General features: G+C 36.2%; 1 protein-coding gene across 1 annotated transcript; it reads left to right on the plus strand.

Annotated features, from left to right (window-relative positions):
* Window positions 1-12,535: 12,535 nt before the first annotated feature.
* Window positions 12,536-18,191, plus strand: LOC118802048. The gene is made up of 4 exons (XM_036562533.1): window positions 12,536-12,669; window positions 15,950-16,243; window positions 16,488-16,721; window positions 17,877-18,191. The coding sequence occupies exons 1-4, from the start codon at window positions 12,612-12,614 to the stop codon at window positions 18,023-18,025; spliced, it is 735 nt and encodes a 244-aa protein (XP_036418426.1). The 5' UTR covers window positions 12,536-12,611; the 3' UTR covers window positions 18,026-18,191.
* Window positions 18,192-22,197: the final 4,006 nt, after the last annotated feature.

Raw genomic sequence — 22,197 nt, forward strand, 5'->3', positions numbered from 1 at the left:
CCTCTAGTGTAGTGCTTGTGGTTCACCTCAGTAACTTCTGTCACGCACAGTGCTGAAAATCACACCAAAAATGTTAATAAGAAAGTGTCACTTATTTTAATCAACAACCAACATAATGTCGGCTGTAAATTGTGTTACTTGTTTCACATATCTTTAGTTTTTGTAAAATAGATAATAATTTATATGAGTTATACTCATAACTCAGAGCTGTGAAGCTCCTAAATAGAGCTAGGTAATCCAAATATTACACAGCGATTAAATAGTGCAGTTAGTACTGTTGCACTGTGCACACTGGCAACTGGTGTTCAAATCCACACATTAAAAGAAACATTAGTGCTTTCAGCTGCTTTTGCCTTTCTCCTAGTTCCTCACAATTTCTAGTTCAAGGAGACAAACATATGTTAGTAATACATCTTAGTTGCTACAGTTAATATTAGGATTTTCTTTATGAGGCAAATTAGATTTCCTATATGCTGTCAGAAAAAAGGTATTGTGCTTGTTTCATTCAGCAATGTACATGTACCATTAAAGGTTAAACAATGGTTGTAAGGTCCTACTGTGTACCTTAAATATTTTTTTTTCCCAGGGAAAGGGTACATATTTGTACCTGGTCATAACCTAATCAAAACAGAACTATAAAAAGGCTGGTGACAAGACAGGGTGTGTGGGGTCAGTAGAACTTAAAAATAGATTTGCAATGGAATACAATACAATTATTTTCCCTAACAAAACCTGAGGGCACCACCCCAGTGAGAATATAGTAAAAAAAAATTCTGAGAGAGTAACAGTGAAAAGATGTGAAGACATCTCTGACCTTGCTGACTTACCTGTCTAACTTCAGGGTTTAGATTATGGAATCCCCAAAAGGACAAATGTCACTAATAGGCTGTGTGATAATCTGATCAACTAAAAGTATAGTCGAATACAAAAATGATAGAGTGAATTAAACATGTGAAGACTTTTAATTATCTTCTAAAAAGACAAAGTCTACAAACAGCCAAAGAACTATCTTAAAAAAATCATATAACTCATCAGTGTATCAATCCTTGATTAAAATTCTTTTATTCTCTTAAGAGAATTTTATTCTTTAAGGCAGTACTGGCTCTATTGGCCAGTGAGCTTTCACAGAGATCCAGATACAATCATAAAATCAAGTAACATACACTCACTGAGCACTTTACTAGTAGATTTGCTGAGCCAATACCAACTGCAGCTTCAGCTTTCTGTTCTTAGCTGACAGAAGTGGAACCCAAAATGGTCTTCTGCTGTTGTAGCCCCTCTGACTCAAGGTTGTGCATTCTGAGATGCTTTTCTGTGGTTATCTGGGTTGTGGTTATCCGTAGCCTTTCTGTCAGCTCAAACCAATCTGGCCATTCTCTGTTGATCTCTTTCATCAGCAAGGTTTTTCTGTCCACAGAACTGCTGCTTATTGGATGTTTTTTTCTTTCTGCTCCATTCTGAATAAACTCTAGAGACTGCTGTGTGTGAAAATCCCAGGAGATCAGCAGTTGTACAAACACTCAAACCAACCTGTCTGGCACCTACAGTCATACATTCTGATGGTTGATATGAATATTACCTGAAGCTGCTGTCCCCTATCTGCATGGTTTTAATTACTGCACTGCTGCCACATGACTGGCTGATTAGATAATTTCATGGATAAGTAGGTGTACAGGTGTTCCTAATAAAGTGCTTAGTGTATTTCCCATATAATATCTAACAAAAAAGAGCAAGACAGAATAAAATTTCTCTGTGAGTAAAGGAAACACTCCCCCAAAAAAGTGTGTAGTCTTACACACAAGAGTGATTTAAGGCACTGGCTTACCTGAGCTGAAGCTCAGGGGCCCCAAGTAATTTAAGGCCTTTGATTGGCCATTTTTTAAATTAGATTTATTTATTCCCCTGCACTGCCTTTGTTTTCTATGAGTTCTGTCATTTTCTTATGGCCAAAGCTCCATTTGCGACTGAATGTTGTTACTGGGGATGTTTTTGAAGTTAAAAATGCCATCATCTTTCTAGAAATCGGATACTTAGAATGCTCTATTACCACAAACCTGAAATGGGCTTTGTGAAAAGGTCAAAGCAAACATCTAACATTACATTATATTGAAGGATGCTGTGATGTTGGTTGGGTTTCTGTGAATCCAGGACTCTGATGAATTGCTTTGTTTTGTATGAATATTGGAATAAGTAGGGTGATGACTGCACGGCTGTCAGGAATAGACAACAGCCTGATGTATGACACTGAGGGACATCAGCGCTTTTGGAAATTGTAGGTTATGTACTAAGTTGTCTTATCCAGTTTCTCACAGACCTACCCAAAAACTTATTTTTTGTCTATGCCACTGGATCAAACGATAGAGTATACCTTGTCATGGACCTTGTATTTTTGGTGATGCTGATGGTTTTACCAAGTAAATTTTACCACACAGTGCTGAAGCACCATGTGAAAGAGTACAGCTAGAGTACATAAGCTAACTTCAAGTTCATCTTAAGTTCAGGATATATTTACAGTTTTAAATTCCAACTTACCGTACAAGTGAGGCTGGACGTGGCTTCCCATTCACCAGCTTCTTATTCAAATTTTCAAATGCACCTTAAATGGTGCCTGAAACTGTGGCAAAATTTAAGTTGGAATGGAAAATTTTAAAAAGACCTGGCCAATAAGAAGCTAACTTCAGCTTCGTTCTGGAAGTCGCTGACTGTTTTTGAGTTTAGAGTTTTTGGACACTGTGTGTAACTAGAGCCACAGAGCCCACAAGCAGGTTACAGCGCCCCTGTTTATAAAGTGAAATGTCCATCTGAGAACAAAAAGTAGAGCTGACTTGCTGTGCATGCTTCAGCCTCACACTTGCTGTGGTCTCCTATGGGAGGAGGAGTATATAGTTTAGTGGTCACATCTCTGAAGAGGAAGTGTTCTTTCTGCAAAAACAAGGTGTGAAAGTTCTGGTGAAGACACAGTCATACCTGGGAGCTCTCAATATTTTTAATTTTTTTTGCTGTGGGTAAGTCAAATACTAATAATAATAGTGAGTGAGTCCAGAGTCATGAGTCTTAACCTGTTATACATCATGTTGATCATTTTCAAAGAGGTGCAGGTATTTCCTTCTTACTATGAGCTGCAAGACATTTGTATTCTAGTATTTACTCAAACAGATGAATGGTAACCATTTTCTGTTCCTCTGTTACAGCATGTGGATGCATCATGACAGTAAATAAATCTGAATTAAATTTTGATGATATGAATGAATCACTTAAAATTAATAATACAGGTTTATTGTGTGAGTTTGGTCTGGCAGTGTATCGTGCAGACTTGTACTGTAATAGCCTTTCATAAGACTCCAAACAACAGTGTGTCCTGGACTTTAAAAGATGAAATCAGATAATTAATGTTTAAAATCTATAGGACACTTCAGACTACAGCATATCATGCAGACATTTCCAAGCATGACATATTTCTACTTGAGATTTACCGGATATAAGTAGGTCTAGGAAAGTTAAAGAGTTAAGGAAGAGACCTAATTTATGATATTCTTTACTCCTGGTCATAATGTCTTCTTAAGGGGTGATTTATTAGGTATTACTTAACAAGGATACATTCTACCTTCAGATGCAGTTCCTGTGCCACAAGTGACCTGTGAAGCAAACAGTACAATAGTGACACTCCGGTGTTCAGGGGGCTCTTCAGTTCAGGCAGAGCTTATATGGAGCGGCCCGAATGGATCTGAAGCAATTGGAGAGAGAATCAAAGCTTTGTTCTCTCCAGAGAACAAAGCCTTGAATCAGTCTACATCTGCACTGCAACAAATTAAGTGAGCAAGAAGAGCACAGAGTTCTCTCTGCAGAAATGTCTCACAGGTTTGTTTTTGTTTTTTCTTTTTTTATACACACACACATCAAGCCAATGGTATGGTAACACAATGACAAGTGTACATTGAATAATTTATATTAAATTGGGTCAATTCATCAGTTATTACAGTTGTTATTTTCTCCAAGTGGAGTTCCTGCTGTTGCCACATCTGTTACAGTTCTTTATACCATTCTATTCATTTCACTAGCTCTGCTCTGAATACATATTAGAGACCAAAATCACCAGTGCTGACTGTTAATTTATGTTCCCCCAATATGGGTCTTAAATGACCGCAGTTTATGGGTGGGAATCTTTCCCTGATCTTATCCCCCAGATCATTCAGCAGAGTTGAAAACTTGTAAGTTGCAAGAAGTAAATCTCAAGTCTTGACACTCAAGTTTCCATTCACATTCTAAGTCAAGACATTTAAGTCTTGATTAAAGTCTTGAATCCTAAATTTTGAGTCTTAAACAAGTCAGTATGCGTTCTTTAGCAAATGTAATGCCATTTCAACACTGAACACCAACATTTTGTTTTTATGTACATTTTGCACAGCATCCCAACTTTTTTGGAAATGGGGTTGTAAATGCAAACTTGTTCAGCTAAAAATCACATGAGACCTGTTATTTATATGTAGGAAACAGAAAACAATGGTAGTCAGATTTTTTATTATTATTTTAAGGCTGATTGTGCTCTGTAGCGCCTCCTGAAGACCAATCTGGGACAAATTTTGAATGCCTCATCTGAATCTCATTTCATATAAGTGGTTTAAATTCTGAGATGATGAGAATGTTTTTGAGTTTTAGCAGTTTAATTCAGTCTAATTAATGCCAATCAAGTTTCATGATGATTGGCCATTGTTAAGCCTGTCAAAGGCCTACTGAAAACTGATAGGCTGATGGCGGCCACAGTTCCCCAATCTCATGTTTTAAGATTGATTTTGGTAGGAATGTTATAGATTTCTCATGTGTGGAAAGATATTTAGGCAAGACATTTGTATTCTAGTATTTACTCAAACAGATGAATGGTAGCCATTTTCTGTTCCTCTGTTACAGTACTGTAATAGCCTTTCATAAGACTCCAAACAACAGTGTATCCTGGACTAAAAGATGAAATCAGATGATTAATGAATAAATTCTGTAGGACTCTTCAGACTAAAGCATATCATGCAGGCTATAACTATTTCTAGAAAAGTAAACGAGTTAAGCAGGATACCTAATTTATGATATTCTTTACTCCTGGTCATAATTTCTTCTTAAGGGGTGATTTATTAGGTATTACTTAACAAGGATACATTCTACCTTCAGATGCAGTTCCTGTGCCACAAGTGACCTGTGAAGCAAACAGTACAGTAGTGACACTCCTGTGTTCAGTGGGCTCTTCAGTTCAGGCAGAGCTTTTATGGAGCGGCCCGAATGGATCTGAAGCAAATGGAGAGAGAATCAGCGTCTCCAGAGAACAAAGCCTTGAATCAGTCTACATCTGCACTGCAACAAATGAAGTGAGCATGAGGAGCACAGAGTTCTCTCTTCAGAAATGTCTCACAGGTTTATTTATTTTTTTTTACATTTTTTTATACACACACACATCAAGCCAATGGTATGGTAACACAATGACAAGTGTACATTGAATAATTTACCACCCTATTTCCAAAAAGCTGGGATGCTGTGCAAAATGTAAATGAAAACAAAATGAAATGTGAAATGTGCAAATCATTTAAACCCTGTATTTATTTGAAAATAGTACAAACACAACATATCAAATCCTAAAACTGAGAAATTATATTGTTTTGGCATGTTTACCACTGTGTTTCATCCCCTATTCTTTCAACAACACTCTGCGTTTGGGAACTGAGGAGACCGACTGCTGCAGTGTTGAAAGTGAAATGTTTTCCACTTCTTACTTGATACAGGATTTTAGCTGCTCAACTGTTCGGGGTCTCCTTTGTCGTTTTTCTCGTTTCATAAAGTGCCAAATGTTTTCAGTAGGTGACAGGTCTGGACTGCAGGCAGGTCAGTTTAGCACCCTTACTTTTTTTTACTATAGAGCCATGCTGCTGTAATATCTGCAGAATGTGGTTTGACATTGTCTTGCTGAAATAAGCAAGGACTTCCCTGAAAAAGACTGATTGTCTGTATGGCAGCATATGTTGTCAAAACCTGTGTATATCATTCAGCATTAATGATGAAATCTCCAAGTTCTTTGCTATTTGCTGTTGAACCCTCCTCATCTTTACTTCTGAAAGACTCAGCCTTTCTTAGATGCTCTTTTACTACCCAGTGATGTTACTGACCTGTTGCCAATTAACTTTCAGATGTTTTTAGCAGTACACAACTTTAGCAGTCTTTTGTTGCCCCTATACCAACTTTTTGGTCAAATTCAACATGGGCATATATTTTTCAAAAACCCATAAAATTTCTCAGTTTCAATATTTGATATGTTGTCTTCGTACTACTTTCAAATGAATATAGTGTTTAAATGATTTGCACATCAGTGAATTGTGTTTTCATTTATATTTTGCACAGTGTCCCAACTTTTTTGGAAATGGGGTTGTATATTGAATTGGGTTAATTCATCAGTTATTGTAGCTGTTTTAAGTGGAGTTCCTCCTGTTGCTACATCTGTTACCGTTCTTTAAACCATTCTATTCATGAATATTCTAAATACATATTAGAAATCAAAATCACCAGTGCTGACTGTTAATTTATGTTTCCCAGTACAGGAATTAAATGACCACAGTTTATGGGTGATAATCTTTCCCTGACCTTTTTCCCCAGATCATTCAGCAGAGGTAGGAATAAGTCACTAAGTTGCAAAAAGTAAATCTCAAGTCTTGACACTCTGCAGTCTGCAGTTAAGTCCCAAATCAAGATATTTGTGTGTCAATTAAAGTCTGGAGTTCTAAATTTTGAGTCTTAATCGAGTCAGTGTGTATTCTTCAGCAAATTTAATAGCATTTCAACATTGAACACCAAAATTAGGTAAATCTACTAGCCTATTTAATAATAGCATGTTATTAGTGTATGCTAATATATTAGATCAATAGCATTTTATTATTTCCTTCTTCTTCTTCTTCTTCTTCTTCTTATTATTATTATTATTATTATTATTTTTATTATTATACTGCTAGTTTGAATGGAACTTAGACAACAAACAGGAACCAAACGACTGTGCTGGACAAAGCTTACAAAAAAGAGTAAAATGGTGGTGAATTTTGTGCTTGTTTTACGTACAGAAGTAGATCAAATTGTTCAAACAGAGAGAGAGCAGTTTTTGTTAGCCTGGTCAGTTTACTTACCCTAGTAAAACTGGGGTTTAATTGCTGAGTGAAGACTTATTGATGCTCACAGTGTTTATTCATATACATTATTATATATGTTACATGTATGTTTTCTCTGACCAAGCTGCAGTCTATAAATAAAGCATGGATCAGATTTTTGATGCTTAAATTCTTATTTTATGGTGATACTTTTCTTCATAAAAACGGAGCATTTTACTGTTGATAACAGCAACCTCATGTTTTGAGTTCACAGTGTACTGACAATAAGGTAATAAGAGGTGGAAAAATACTTTGTTTTGTTGCCTCAGCACAAGGCAACACTCCACTGGTATGACAACATGATGACAAATGTATACTGAATGTTTAAATTGGAATTAATTTCTATTAACATTGTTATTTTCTGCAGGTGGAGTTAGTCCTGTCACTGCCATGTCTCTTACAGTTTCCTTCATTGCTGTTCTGATCGCTGCTCTTCTAGCTCTGCTCTACTGCAGTTGCTGGACTGGGAACACAGAACTGGATATGACTTTCACCAAAGTAGAATATACATGCTGAAGCAAACAGTCTGAGAATGTAATGTGTCAACAACATATCAGAAAACACTTCTCACTGTAAACAACACACATTCTAACCAGTTTCACAGCGAATGTTACATTTTAAACACACAGTCTGCTGTTAACATCATTTCCTAATTGAGAATGGTGTGTCTGAAGGATTTTTACATCATTCAAGTATAGTAGCTGTTTTTTTTCCATTGTGTGAACATTTCATATTGAATATGCCAAACAGAAATGCTCCAAATTTACTGCTAATAAAATCTTACTGCATTAACTTGATACAAATTAACCTTCTTCTGTAAAATTTTCATTATGGAGGTACATCTGTTTTTTTTTGTTTGTTGGCTTTTTTAGTTTCTGGTTGTTTTTTAAATCGTGATTTATTTTTTTAATTCATTGTTTTAATGAATCTTTCACATAATTTGTGCTCATTGGCTTTAAATAAAATGTGCAGTTTGTTGTGAGTACTGTACAGTGACTTGAAAACAACCTGGGAGTGCACTGGCTTTCCTTTTACATGACACTGACATTATCATCATATATAATAATACTTTCTAATAATAAACCTAAATATATTAATTATGTATATTTTTAATATGCAAAGTATTAATATGTAACAAATACACTGTATGAAATCAAAAATGCCTCTGTCTTTTGAAAACATGCAATAAACAATAAGATACTATTAATATAAGTGCTGATGATTTGTTTCAATAAATCAATGAATAAAAAAATGTTTAGGAATGAGACTGAAACACTGACAAGGATTTACACTCACAAATAAACATTTGCATTATGTTTGAGACAGATATTTGTTTTTAAATTCTGGGTTTTAGGTTTTAAATATCAAATTCAATATCAATTTGTTTAGTTTATCAGTCACTGTCATAAAACACCTTTATAGACATCTAGACGTCTAGGCTTCTAATGAGCAAACTAAAAGCAGCAGCAGCAGCAGCAGGAAAGCAACAAGAAGAAACCTGTACAAAACTGTACCCTACTGGTGCAATACTCAATAAAACACTCAGGGACTTGATAACTGTAGAAATGTGATGGGTCAACAGGGGCTGAGTAGCCAGAAAGTGAGGCTGAGACAGTTTTAACCAACTATAGATTTAAAGTTCCATACAGAAGAAGTGAACTCTACAGAAAACTGGAACAGAGGCTCAGAAGAACATAGCAGTAGGAGTGGGAATGGGAAAGGAAGAGAAAGTCTTCATACACTGTAAACTTAATCTGGTTCATCAAACATACACTAAAATTAGGAAGATTAAACAAGTCATCGTTACACAATTTAGATTAGGATACAATCAACAAGCTCCACAAAATAGCAAAACAATACACGGTCCATGAAACCAGAGGTGGATTAACTTGGTCATGGGCCCAGGGCCTATAAACAACTAATAGACTTACATTTATTCAAAACCAATACTCAAGTTACCTTTATTTCTATAGCACATTAAAAAGACAACAGTGTCAGCACAACAACTGATAAGTGCTGCACAATAACACCAACTGCAATGAAAACATAATTTACCAAGTAAAAAAGAAGAGACTAAAACAAACACCACTAATGACTAGTCAAACCTGCACAATTAATTCAACAAAGAAAAATATGGGAGACTGTTCCAGAGTCTTGGTCTAGAACACACAAGTAAATAAAATCTCTCAGTGGAGGCAAAAGAAGTCTCAAAGTGGCAGCAGTGTGCAGCAGTGCTTACGCAAGCATTTCCAAAATATAAGACTTTAGAATGGTATATACAGTATATGTCTAAAATCAATTTTAAATTGTACAAAGCTAGATTCAGTTTTTAAGTGAAGGGGACCTCTAAAAAAGCATATTTTTTACTGTAAAATGTCCTTTTAAGGACAAAAAGTAGTGCTGACTTGGTGTGAATGTTTCCACCGAGCACTTTTAATTGCAGAGCAAGTCGTTCTCTGGCTTTGGGCTCTTATGAAAGACTGAGAACGGCTGCAAACATCTTTCACCAAGTGTTCTTCCCACAAAAGCAAATTGTGAAAACGCTGAAAAAAGGCACAGCCATGTCTGGGAGCTCTTAGTGTTTTTAACTCTTTCTGCTGTGGGTTAGTCTCAATGTTTGATTTGTTAACTGTTCATAATGTCAGTGAGTGAGTTCAGAGTTTCTTACCAACTATTTTACTGAGAGTCGTGAGTCTTAACCTGTTATATATAATGTTAATGATTTTCAAAGATGTGTAAGTATAAAATGGACTTAATATTTCCAAAGTCATTTCTTATTTTGATTGTAAAAAAAAAAGTATTAAGAAATAGGCAGGAGAGGGAACATACAGAAAAATTCTATGTAAGTGAAAGTGTGAGTATCTAGTATTCAATGACGCCAAACATATAGTTGTGAAAGTCAAAAAGTATCCCATTTAAACATATTTAAGTACAGAAATAAGAAGTACATGTTGTAACAAATGTTTTAACAAACAAATGAAGAGTTTTCTTTGTTTTGTGGTGTGCGGCGCCGCATTTAATTGGTGGTACTAGCCCCCCCTCCCCCAACAGACAAACTAGCATAGCTGAGTTTCATTTTACACTGATATGACTTTGAATGTTTCAATAAAATCTGTCCATTTAAAAGTACAGAAACTCCACTGAGTGAAGACCAGGAGAAATGTCTCTGGGCCTTTGAGATTTATAATCAGTCTAAAGTTTAAATCACAATATAAGGAGTAAAAAGCTTCTTTTTTTTTGTTGGAAATGTACGTGAGTAAAACTACAAGTACCCAGCCTCGATAACACCCAAGCGAAATACAAATCTTCCAAATATTACTTAAGTATTGTAACAAAGTACAATTATTACCATAGATACATGATTATTACTGAAGTATTTTCCACCTACAGGTAAGTGCCTGTTCTCTAATAAATGGTTGGTAAATTTCTATGTTTGTCTTTTCAGAAGCAGCTGAATTCATCTTTGTACAGAGAAAAAAGTGGAGACTGGAGCTTCGGCATTGACTGGAGTTTATTTTCACATACAGAGTATGGGTACAGCGTGGTCGATCAGCAGTCAATCAGCAGTATCAGGAGTCTAGTCTTATTCACGTGCATGCAGACAATCGCACGGGCACATCTTGGTCATCAGTGTGTCACCAGTCTGGTCTGGTCACCAGTCTAGTCTAGTCCAGTCTAGTCTAGTCCAGTCTGCAGTCCAGTCTGCAGTCCAGTCTCCAGTCCAGTCTCCAGTCCAGTCTGATGAAGACATGGTCTGACATAGTTTAAGTAGAGATACTGGGGGTCAGGGGAGGAAGTAAAGAGGGAGGGGAATTAGGTGACAATCAAAAGGTTAGGGAAGAAGGGGAAGGGCGTCTGGGGTCAGGGGAGACCCCAGGGGTAAGGTGAGGTTGTTCTCACCTCAGGGGGAACAATACAGATAAAACACCAAAAGGCACACAACTGTAAGACAATACAGCTGACAGAACAAAAAGACAACATAGGTTAGAGCATAGAAGAAAGCAAATGTGAAAAGACCGATACTTTCTCTCATTTCCAAATGTTACTAGATGTCCTTCAGCAGGGGCTCTCAGTCCCAGCTCTGTACACATCTACTGTCACACAGTAGCTGACAATAAAGAGCAGCTACAACAGAAATTTTACACCTATGCAGTCATGTCACGCCTCCTCCTGACATGGCTGAGCCTACAGCTAACTCTGCCGCTCAGGACTACGTTTCCCAGAATCCCTCACTGTAGCACATGACACAGGACTCTCAGAGATCCATCTATCCCTGTTTCAGATTGCCTGAGTATCTGTTTGTGTTCACCGACTGTGAGTCTGGATTGCCCTTTTGACAGAAAAGTTTTGAACTCAATCCTCTGCTGCGAGCGTCTGGTTCCATCTGCCACTGTTACAAGTCACAAAAACATAAATATCTGAATTCAATAAAGCATACACACCATCACACAGACACATATTTATATAGTTAATATACAAATTTAAAAATATAGCCCCAAGCTGCAATGCGCAGGGCCCAAGCAAGAATCAGCTCAATGAGGTCTAATGTGCCAGACAGGGGTCTTTTTCACAGATAGAAGATAAAAATAGAGAGTCAGAGTTCCAGGGCAGCACCAGAGCAGAGTGAGTTAGGAGCATCTGAAATTTTCACAGTGGCGGTGATAATTCAAGTGAAACATACTTTGACAGCGCTCAAAGTGAAAGTGCACAACCTGATTGGTGCTACAAGATGGTGCTAAAACGCAGTCAATAATACCAGAAGCTTGTTTCAGCATCTTCAACTAGATACAGACTAAAAGCGAAACTGACAACTACATTAAGCACAAAATCAAACTCTCAAGCCAATGGAACAATTCACAAGAGAAACATTTCACAAGTTATGTGCAAATAAAGTAAAAAATACCTTCGCTATAATTCAACAACACTACATGCTAAGTAAGCCCACCAAACTAGCAATAATGGAAAAGAAAACCCAAACAAACTCATTTTACCTTACTTTTATGATCAACAAAGTAGAAATTGGAATTTAGCAACATTTTCTCAGCAGTTTTTCCTTCCAGTTTTCTCTGCAAATTCTTTTTGGATAAATTCCTTTTAAAGGATGACTGTATCAGCTGGGCTCTGTGTTTGTGAATCTTACTGCCCCTGTGTACAGAAAATACATTCTTCAGAACAGGAAAAGAGTTTTTGACTATTGCCATAGATGCTCCAAATGTCAGTGAGTGTGTGAATGTTGCCAGTATACAGGGCATTGCCTGAGTAGAGCTGACTTGCTGTATGTGCTTCAGTCTCACGCTTTTAATAGCTAAGCTAAAATTAGCTGAATCACCAAAAAGCTGATCTCTGCTGTGGTCTCTTACGGGAAGAGGAGAATATAGTTCAGTGGTAACATCTCTGAAGGGGAAGTGTTCTTTCTGCAAAACCAAAGTGTGTGTTCTGAAAATGGAGAGGCACAGTCGTACCCGGGAGCTCTTAATATATATATATTTTTTTTCTTTGGGTAAGTCAAATACTCAATGTTTACATTATTAACTGTTCATAATGTCAGTGAGTAAGTCCAGAGTGTCCTGTAGCTGCAGTAAACACGCTACTGAAAGTCTTAACCTGCTATACTTAATGTTGATGACTTTCAAAGAGGTGCAGGTATAGAAATAGTACTTCCAAAGTTATTCTAAGTTAAAATTAGCAAGAAACGGGTAAGAGTAGAAAAATTACTTTGTCAAAATCTTTGTCAAAAAAGTGGACACATGGGGTCAAACATATAGTTTAGTGAAAGTCAAAACGTATCTACATTTAGACAAATTAAGAATGTAAATTACAAGTCAATGTTTTAACAGACAAAAGTTTTCTTTGTTTGGTGCTGTGTGTCACAGCGACTAATTGGTGGTACTAATCTTACTCCAAAGACAAAGTAGCATAGCTGTGGGCAGAAAATGTAAGGAGTAAAAAAAGATTTTTTTTACTCCTATTCAATTTTGGTAACAGTCAAGTAAAACACAAAATTTCCAAAATAATACTGAAGCATAGTAACAAAGCATAAACATTATGTCATTTATTTACAAATTTTACTAGATGTACCTCAATAGAGGTTCTCACTCCCAACACTGGAGACCCGTGCTCTGCACATTTTTGTGTTTTAATGAGTTGAATCAGGTGTGCTCAATGCGACAAAAATGCACAAAAATGTTCAAAATGTGGGGTCACCAGGACCGGATTTGGAAACCCCTAAACATTTTGTTGGGTAATTTCTCTTTTGTCCCTTTCTGACCCCAACTTCACCTCATTGAACCTGTTTGTTCTCCTTCAAAGCTTCGAGGAGCATATAAGAACAAATGACAAAAGGAATCAAAGTTCAGAGACACACTCAGTTTAATACAACAACACTACATGCTAAGTAAGCCCACCAAACTAGCCATATTGGAAACGAACTAATTTTAGCTTACTTTTATGATCAATAAAGTTGAAGCTGGAGTTTAAATGAATCTTCCCGGCAGTTTTTCCTTCCAGTTTTCACTGCAGAATTTGCTGGATAAATCCTCTTTAAAGGCCAACTGAATCAGCTGGGCTCTGTGTTTGTGAATCATGCTGCCCCTGTGTACAGAAAATACATTCTTCAGAATAGAAAACGAGTTGTCATAGAGGCTCCTAATGTCAGTGAGTGTGTGAATGCAGTCAGTATACAGGACATTGCCTCCAAAACGCTGGAATGACCTTGAACAGGTTTTTTTTAGGCTCAGGTTTTCATATCAGTCCTTATTAGCTGATGTGGTACAAAATGGTGAGCAACAGCGAACTGAGCCTTCAACATAACTTTCTCTGTTAAGTCATGTAATGGTCTGACAACGTCCAAAAACTTTGGACTGCCCGGATCCAAAGCACATAAGCCAGCACTGATGGCTCTTAGTCCAAGCATAGGATAATAAACATTTATCAGGACGGTTTAATGAGACACCTTCTTAGATGTTTCAGTGATATTAAAAATGGAAACAGGCAGAAACCTCTTAAAACTCTCTGTACAGGTCAGTGTGTCAGGTGTTCTAACAGTTTATTCTACCCATAGAGTAGTCCTACTAAGCATACACAGATCATTAGTATAGTGTAGTAACTCACTGTTTTCAGTAGCATGCTTCCAGGTGGTAAAACCAGTCCTGGTAAAAATGAAATGATGCAAGCATATGTTGTTTGTAGCATACTAACTGCTACAGACATATATATATATATATATATATATATATATATATATATATATATATATATATATATATATATATATATATATATATATAAGTGGTTTAAATTCTGAGATGATGAGACTGTTTTTGAGTTTTAGCAGTTTCATTCAGAATTGCCAAAGCTGCAGTGATCTGTCCTGAAGTGAAATCATGTATGAAATATACTTGATTAAAATAGTAGAAAATAGAGTAGTGCCCCCAAAAGTCAGTTCTTGTAAAACTTCATAAAGAGACCCTACATAGACATACTATTCAAGTTTCATGATGATTGGTCACTGCTAAGCTTGTCAAAGACCTACTGAAAATTTATTGGTTTTCCATTTATCAGGTCAGTCTTGAAAACTCTCTCATAAGTAAGCTCAAAGATGCTGCATGCCAAATTTCAGCTTGATCAGACGCTGGGAAACAGTTATTTTGCTTTACTAGAGCCCCTGAGTGACATACCTTGGCCAAAATTGACAGACTACCTCAGAAGCTTTTGAGACATAATCAACCTTTGAGACCTCTCAACTTTCATTAAAATCACACGGAGCTTTCATGAGTTATAGCTGTTTTAGTTAACAGTGCTCTAATCCAGAAGGATTGATTAACATGCCTTGTTGTTAACAATTGTCAATACTTCTTGGTAATTATTGAGGTTCAGGCAATTGCAAATAAATTCATATCAGTTTTGTGAAGATTGAATGAAAAATCAAGTTTGCTTAAGTAGGTTTTGCAAAAATGCAAAATATTGCAAAGTTTTTCCAGGGGGCCATTTTAAGTTTTTGATGAATAAGCAGCACCCATAATTATGTCTGTAAGGCTCACATTGTAGGACAAATAGGCCAAAACATAAAACACTTTACTGTAGTGCCCCCTTCAGGCCAGATTGAGCTCATCTTATGTGTCTGAGTAGCGGGAGTGACTATAGCCTGTTGACCGTGTTTCATGTTTGTAGGCCTTACGGTTTGGTCTGCACAATCCGTTTTAAAGCAGAACAATTATTATCTAGGCTAATCTGAGCAAAAACAACAGAGATTCAGCACCTGTGGCTTGTGGACACCTAATAAAAATGAGTGTACCAAGTATTTGCGTAAGGTACAGAGTACAAGAGCAAACTAACAGAAATGAAGAAGGTAAGCAACGTTGGCTAAAATAAAATAATGCTATATGCAATAATATTCATGAGTGCAAACCAAATTCAGATCAAAATGTAATCATCTAATAAGAATTACAATCAGTGTATTTGATTTTAGTTAATGTGTTAGTGTCATAACATAGACCTGTACACTTACCGCTGTGTTCACGTTTCAGTTTTCATGTGTCAAAAAAGTACACTTCTGGAGTCTTGATAGCTCGTTTGTAGTTTTTACAGTAAATTATAGGCAGTTGGTTGCAGTGAAATTATAGTAAATATTTTACAGTAACATTACTGTAATTGTAATATGGGACATCATTCTAAATGTACAATACTGTGATGCCCAACTAGCTGTAAAATTACAATGTGTACTGTGATATTGTGACATAGCCTATTCTCTGCTCCATAACTTCATTTATTTCTTTTTTTAGGTCAATTATTTTGTGCTGAGGTTGTTCCTGTTCAGACTGGGGGAAATTACACTTTTAAGTCTTTCACATCAGGAACACCTCAGACCATTCTGTGGAAATTTAAAAAGTACAAAGCAGTTGAGTATGAAAGTGATGGGTTTACTTGGTATAGATTTGAAGGTCGAGCAGATCTTAATATTAAAACTGGAGACTTCACAATTAACCAGCTGAGTAAAGAGGACAGTGGTCTGTATGAGTCTGAAATCCAAGTGGATGGAAAACTACAGTATTCTGACCATGAGATTAAAGTGATTGGTAAGTGAGTCATGTTTTAAGATCTGATTTTGGTAGGAATGTTATAGATTTCTCATGTGTGAAAAGATATCCAGGGCTCATGTTGAACTCTGATTTGGACTTCTACTGGACTTAACTATGTCTTGGAAAAGAAAACGAGTTAAAGAGGAGAACTAATTTATGATGTTCTTTCCTCTTGGTCATAATTTCTTCTTAAAGGGTGACTTATTAGGTATTACTTAACAAGGATACATTCTACCTTCAGATGCAGTTCCAGTACCAAACGTGACCTGTCATGCAAATAGTACAGTAGCGACACTCCTGTGTTCAGTGGGCTCTTCAGTTCAGGCCGAGCTTATATGGAGTGGCCCAAATGGATTCAAAGAAACAGGAGAGAGAATCAGCGTCTCCTTCAAAGAAAAATCAGTCTACTACTGCACCGCACAAAATGAAGTGAGCAAGAAGAGCACAGAGTTCTCTCTGCAGAAATGTCTCACAGGTTTGGTTTTTTTAATTATTATTTTTATATACACACACACACACACACACACACTCAATCCAATGGTATAGTAACAAGTGTACACTGAATAATTCATATTGAATTGGGTTAATTCATCAGTTATTACAGTTATTATTTTCTGCAAGTGGAGTTCCTGCTGTTGCCACATCTGTTACAGTTCTTTGTACCATATTGTTCATTTCACTAGCTCTGCTCTGAACACATATTAGAGACCAAAATCACCAGTGCTGACTGTTAATTTATGTTCCCCCCAATATGGGACATAAATCACAGTTTATGGGTGATAATCTTTCCCTGACCTTTTTCCCCAGATCATTCAGCAGAGATAGGAATAAGTCACTAAGTTGCAAAAAGTAAATCTCAAGTCTTGACACTCTGCAGTCTGCAGTTAAGTCCCAAATCAAGACATTCGAGTCTAGCCTATTTAATAATAGCATGTTATTAGTGTATGGTAATATGTTAAATCACAGCATTTTATTATTAGCTTCTTCTTGTTATTATTATTATTATTGTTATTATTATTATTATTATTATTATTATTACACTGCTACTTTTAATTGAATTTAGACAACAAACAGGAACCAAATGACTGTGCTGAATAAAGGTTACAAAACAGAGTAAAATGATGGTGAATTTTGTGCTTGTTTTAACTACAGAAGCAGATCAAATTGTTCAAAAAGAGAGAGCCCAGTTTTTGTTTCACTGCAATTAGAAAAACACTTAGTTAGCCTGGTCAGTTTACTTACCCTAGTAAAACTGGGGTTTAATTGCTGAGTGAAGACTTATTGATGTTCACAGTGTTTATTCATATACATTATTACATATGTTACATGTATGTTTTCTCTGACCAAGCTGCAGTCTATAAATAAAGCATGGATCAGATTTTTGATGCTTAAATTCTTATTTTATGGTGATACTTTTCTTCATAAAAACGAAGCATTTTACTGTTGATAACAGCAACCTCATGTTTTGAGTTCACAGTGTACTGACAATAAGGTAATAAGAGGTGGAAAAATGCTTTGTTTTGTTGCCTCAGCACAAGGCAACACTCCACTGGTATGACAACATGATGACAAATGTATACTGAATGTTTAAATTGGAATTAATTTCTATTAACATTGTTATTTTCTGCAGGTGGAGTTAGTCCTGTCATTGCCATGTCTCTTACAGTTTCCTTCATTGCTGTTCTGATCGCTGCTCTTCTAGCTCTGCTCTACTACAGTTGCTGGACTGGGAACACAGAACTGGATATGACCTTCACCACAGTAGAATATACATGCTGAAGCAAACAGTCTGAGAATATAATGTGTCAACAACATATCAGAAAACACTTCTCACTGTAAACAACACACATTCTAACCAGTTTCACAGCGAATGTTACATTTTAAACACACAGTCTGCTGTTAACATCATTTCCTAATTGAGAATGGTATGTCTAAAGGACTCAGTAGTGGCTAAAAGGCTAAAGGGTCCTATTAGATGACAGGACCTGTGAACAAGGTATAAAGCTTTTACAGTTTTACTCTGAATATTATCTCTGTTATTTCAAAACTTTCCTCTCCATTTTCCAGTATTTGTACATCATTCAAGTATAGTAGCTGTTTTTTCTTACTGCATTAACTTGATAAAAATTAACCTTCTTCTGTAAAATTTTCATTATGGAGGTACATCTGTTTTTTTTTTGTTTGTTGGCTTTTTTAGTTTCTGGTTGTTTTTTAAATCGTGATTTATTTTTTTAATTCATTGTTTTAATGAATCTTTCACATAATTTGTGCTCATTGGCTTTAAATAAAATGTGCAGTTTGTTGTGAGTACTGTACAGTGACTTGAAAACAACCTGGGAGTGCACTGGCTTTCCTTTTACATGACACTGACATTATCATCATATATAATGCATATATGCAAAGTATTAATATGTAACAAATACACTATGAAATGAAAAATGCCTCTGTCTTTTGAAAACATGCAATAAACAAAAGTGCTGATGATTTGTTTTAATAAATCAATGAATAAAAAATGTTTAGGAATGAGACTGAAACACTGACAAGGATTTACACTCAGCAAATAAGCATCAGCAAATAAGCATCTTCATTTTGTTTGAAACAGATATTTGTTTTTAAAATTTGTTTTGGGTTTTAAATATCAAATTCAATATCATTTTTAGTGCTTTTAACAACAGTCACTGTCACAAAACAGCTTTAAAGACATACAGAAGAAGTGAACTCTACAGAAAACTGGAACAGGGGCTCAGGAGAACATAGCAGTAGGAGTGGGAATGGGAAAGGAAGAAAACGTCGTCATACACTGTAAAACTAAAGTTAATCTGGTTCAAAAACAGAAGACAAAGGGGAAAAGCTACTGATGTGAGATAGAACAAACCAAGATGGAACAGATAACCGAATACATAGTCTTTGAAAGGACTCAAACATCTGAGAGAATAGATAAGTTTTTAAATTTGGCTTAAAAATATCTATTTTCAGTGTGGCTTTATAGAAAATGGGCGACTGTTCCAGAGTCTTGGTCTAGAACACACAAGTAAATAAAATCTCTCACATAAGAAAGAGTGAAGGCATGTACACTGAGTGGAGGCAAAGAAGTCTCAAAGTGACAGCAGTGCTTATGGACGTGTTTCCAAAAGACATTTTCAACTAAATCAGTATGTTTAGTCTGCTTCTGGCAGTTTGACAGTTTTTACCTTTTTTTGTAGTTTATTGTGTTTCGAGGTCAGGCCTCTGTTCTTCAGCCAGGTACAATACATTAAGTACTGGTAGGCAGTTTCAGCTGATATGCTTACAATTTATTGTTACTCTGTAAGGTTATCAAAAAGTAAAGCAGCTAAGTAAAAGTATTTCATTACAAAATAAACTTAAGTGATAATAAAAGTACTATGATTTAATTCTACTCCAGGTACAGTATCAGGAGTAAATGTAATTCATTGCTTTCCCACCTCTGTTGGAACCACAATTGACCGCACCTGCTCCAGCTAATTAACTATCTCAGAAGTCCTTGATTGGCTGGGTCAGATGCTTTACTGTAAGGGAGCGGGCAGCATGTTAGATGCAGGTATTGGACACATTGATGCATGAAAATAAACTCTGCAGGAAGATCTTCAGGAGCAGAACTGGTGAGCACTGGTCTAGTTAAATATCCAACTGGACAATGTGCACTGTGTGATCAGTCTGAGGCAGTAGAACATGTTCTGTTATAGTTCACAGTTTATGAACATTAAATCACCTGGGGCCAGATTTACAAAAGCTTTCCTAAGAAAATGCTTACAAAGGATCTTAAGACTGCAAACTTCAATAGGCATCATTCACCAAATATTCTTAAAAAGAGATTTCTTCTCAAAGCCCACTTATTCAGTTTTCACAAAGATTCTGACATTCACCAGTGTTTTCTTATTTGGGATTTGTTCTTAGATGAGAACAAAATCAAACCAAACGTTCAAAAAATGTAGCAAACAAGAAGTGATGTTGGAGGAAACAGCCAACAGGAAAAATCCTTCTTGGTTTATTGTAACAATGTAAAACATAAATGTATGAAATATATATAAATATTAAAATAAGCCAACAATTTCCAGTTTGGTTGGCCAAGTTAGCTTGCTAGGTTAGCTAAGCTAGCTGACTATGTTTAAGTAACTTTTCAAAAATGTAAGTCAAAAATGTAATTTTCAAAGAACAACCTATATCCTTTATTCTTCTTGGTATCTGTATATTCTTTTATAAATCAGTCTACATCACTGCCTGGGATATGAGGAAGTTCCTCAAGACAACTTGTGAAGTGTCCGCCTTACTTCCATGTAGGCGTCCTGCAGGCTAACCGGATGTGTTTTACCTGCTTTGTCGCTGTTTCCAGCATCGATGTGTGAAAAGGGCCTATAAAGTGTAAAGACAGACTGCTGCATGTGAGATAACGGTGCTTTAACGCTACACAATAAGTTATAATTTCACTCAGCAAACTTATGGTAGGAACCATACACCATCATGCATCATGAAAGTGTTCTTCAGATTTCAGAGTGATGCAGAAGGTTCTATATAGCATCAAAAAGGGTTCTGCTATTGTTACGATGTCAAGCCTGTAAAAATAGACGAACCCTTTTGGGTGCTATATAGAACCCTTTTCAAAAAGGTTCCATCTGGAACCATCTGCAGTACATTCTCCATCAATCTAAAGAACCCTTTTATAATGTAAAGAACATTTTAATCGTGCAAGTGGTTCTTTGAGTGTTCATGGTTCTATATAGAACCATTTTCTTTACTAAAGAACCTTTGAGGAACCATCATCTTTTTAAGCTAAGTGTGTAGCTTAAAAGTAGCATAAAAATAACATCCCGGAGGATAGCGGACGACTGATGGCAAATCTGGCAGCCCACTGGCGACTGCCACTATCAGCACACCGGCTTTTTGCTAAGTGTTTTCCAGGCGATCCACTAAGAGCAGAGTTTTACACAAAATGTCACTGTTTCACTTCTCATTGTCCCTGCACAATCCAATTTCTTCTGTTTAAAAAGCCTCATGTTAAACTGAAGTTCTGTGTCACATCACTGAGAAGGACTGAATTTGAGGGTATGTGAGCTTATATTTCATGATCAATGTTCACCATAAATACAAAAGACACTGAACAAAGCTCTGCTTTTGAAATAAACTAGCTAGTGTAGAGATGTTAATCTTACTGTGAGTGGAGTTTCTGTCTGTTCACCGTTGAACCACTTGGAGCAACTTGTTAGAATGGTGTGCGGCTTCTTTTAGCAGTTCATCAGCTTTATAAGAGCAGGACTTATGATTATATTTCATTATAAAAGCCAGACCGCTGTAATCAATCTAGTACAGCGTATGGAACAACATTTTAAAAATCATTTCATATTAGCCACAGTGATTTAAGTTTTTTTTATTTTAATTGTTTAAAATGTCTGGTTTATTTTTCAAAATAAAAGGCTACATGCATTAAAACCTGTCTGAGATAAAAAAAAACTAGTTAGGTCTTGCATGCGGGACATTGATCTGGGTGGTCCAAGGGCGGTCCAGTGGAATACAGTTAGCGGTGTGCCGACCTTATCAAACTAGTGGACCAATAAATTTGGGGTGTAATGATTCTGAATCCAAGGCCGTAACCACAATACAAATCTCTGCAATACAAACCTTGATACAAAAAGACAGAACTGCAAAAGTACAGGAACTCCACTGAGTGAAGATGAGGAGAAATGTCTCCGGGCCTTTGAGATTTATAATCAGCCTAAAGTTTAAATCACAATATAAGGAGTAAAAAGATTTTTTTTTGTTGGAAATGTAAGTGAGTAAAACTACAAGTACTCAGTCTCGATAACGTCCAAGCAAAATACAAATCTTCCAAATATCACTTAAGTATTGTAAAAAAGTACAATTATTACCATAGATCCATGATCATTCTATGTGTGTCTTTTCAGAAGCAGCTGAATTCATCTTTGTACAAAGAAAAA

The sequence above is a fragment of the Colossoma macropomum genome, unplaced genomic scaffold (assembly GCF_904425465.1).
Source record: "Colossoma macropomum unplaced genomic scaffold, Colossoma_macropomum, whole genome shotgun sequence".
NCBI lineage: Eukaryota > Metazoa > Chordata > Actinopteri > Characiformes > Serrasalmidae > Colossoma > Colossoma macropomum.

What these genes read in the sequence shown, in the direction of transcription:
- LOC118802048 (XM_036562533.1), top strand. Translation starts at nt 12,612, where the DNA reads ATGGAGAGGCACAGTCGTACCCGGGAGCTCTTAATATATATATATTTT. An exon ending in TATATATTTTTTTTCTTTGG is followed by an intron (nt 12,670 to 15,949) that starts GTAAGTCAAATA and finishes TTCTTTTTTTAG; the next exon opens with GTCAATTATTTTGTGCTGAG. An exon ending in CCATGAGATTAAAGTGATTG is followed by an intron (nt 16,244 to 16,487) that starts GTAAGTGAGTCA and finishes TTCTACCTTCAG; the next exon opens with ATGCAGTTCCAGTACCAAAC.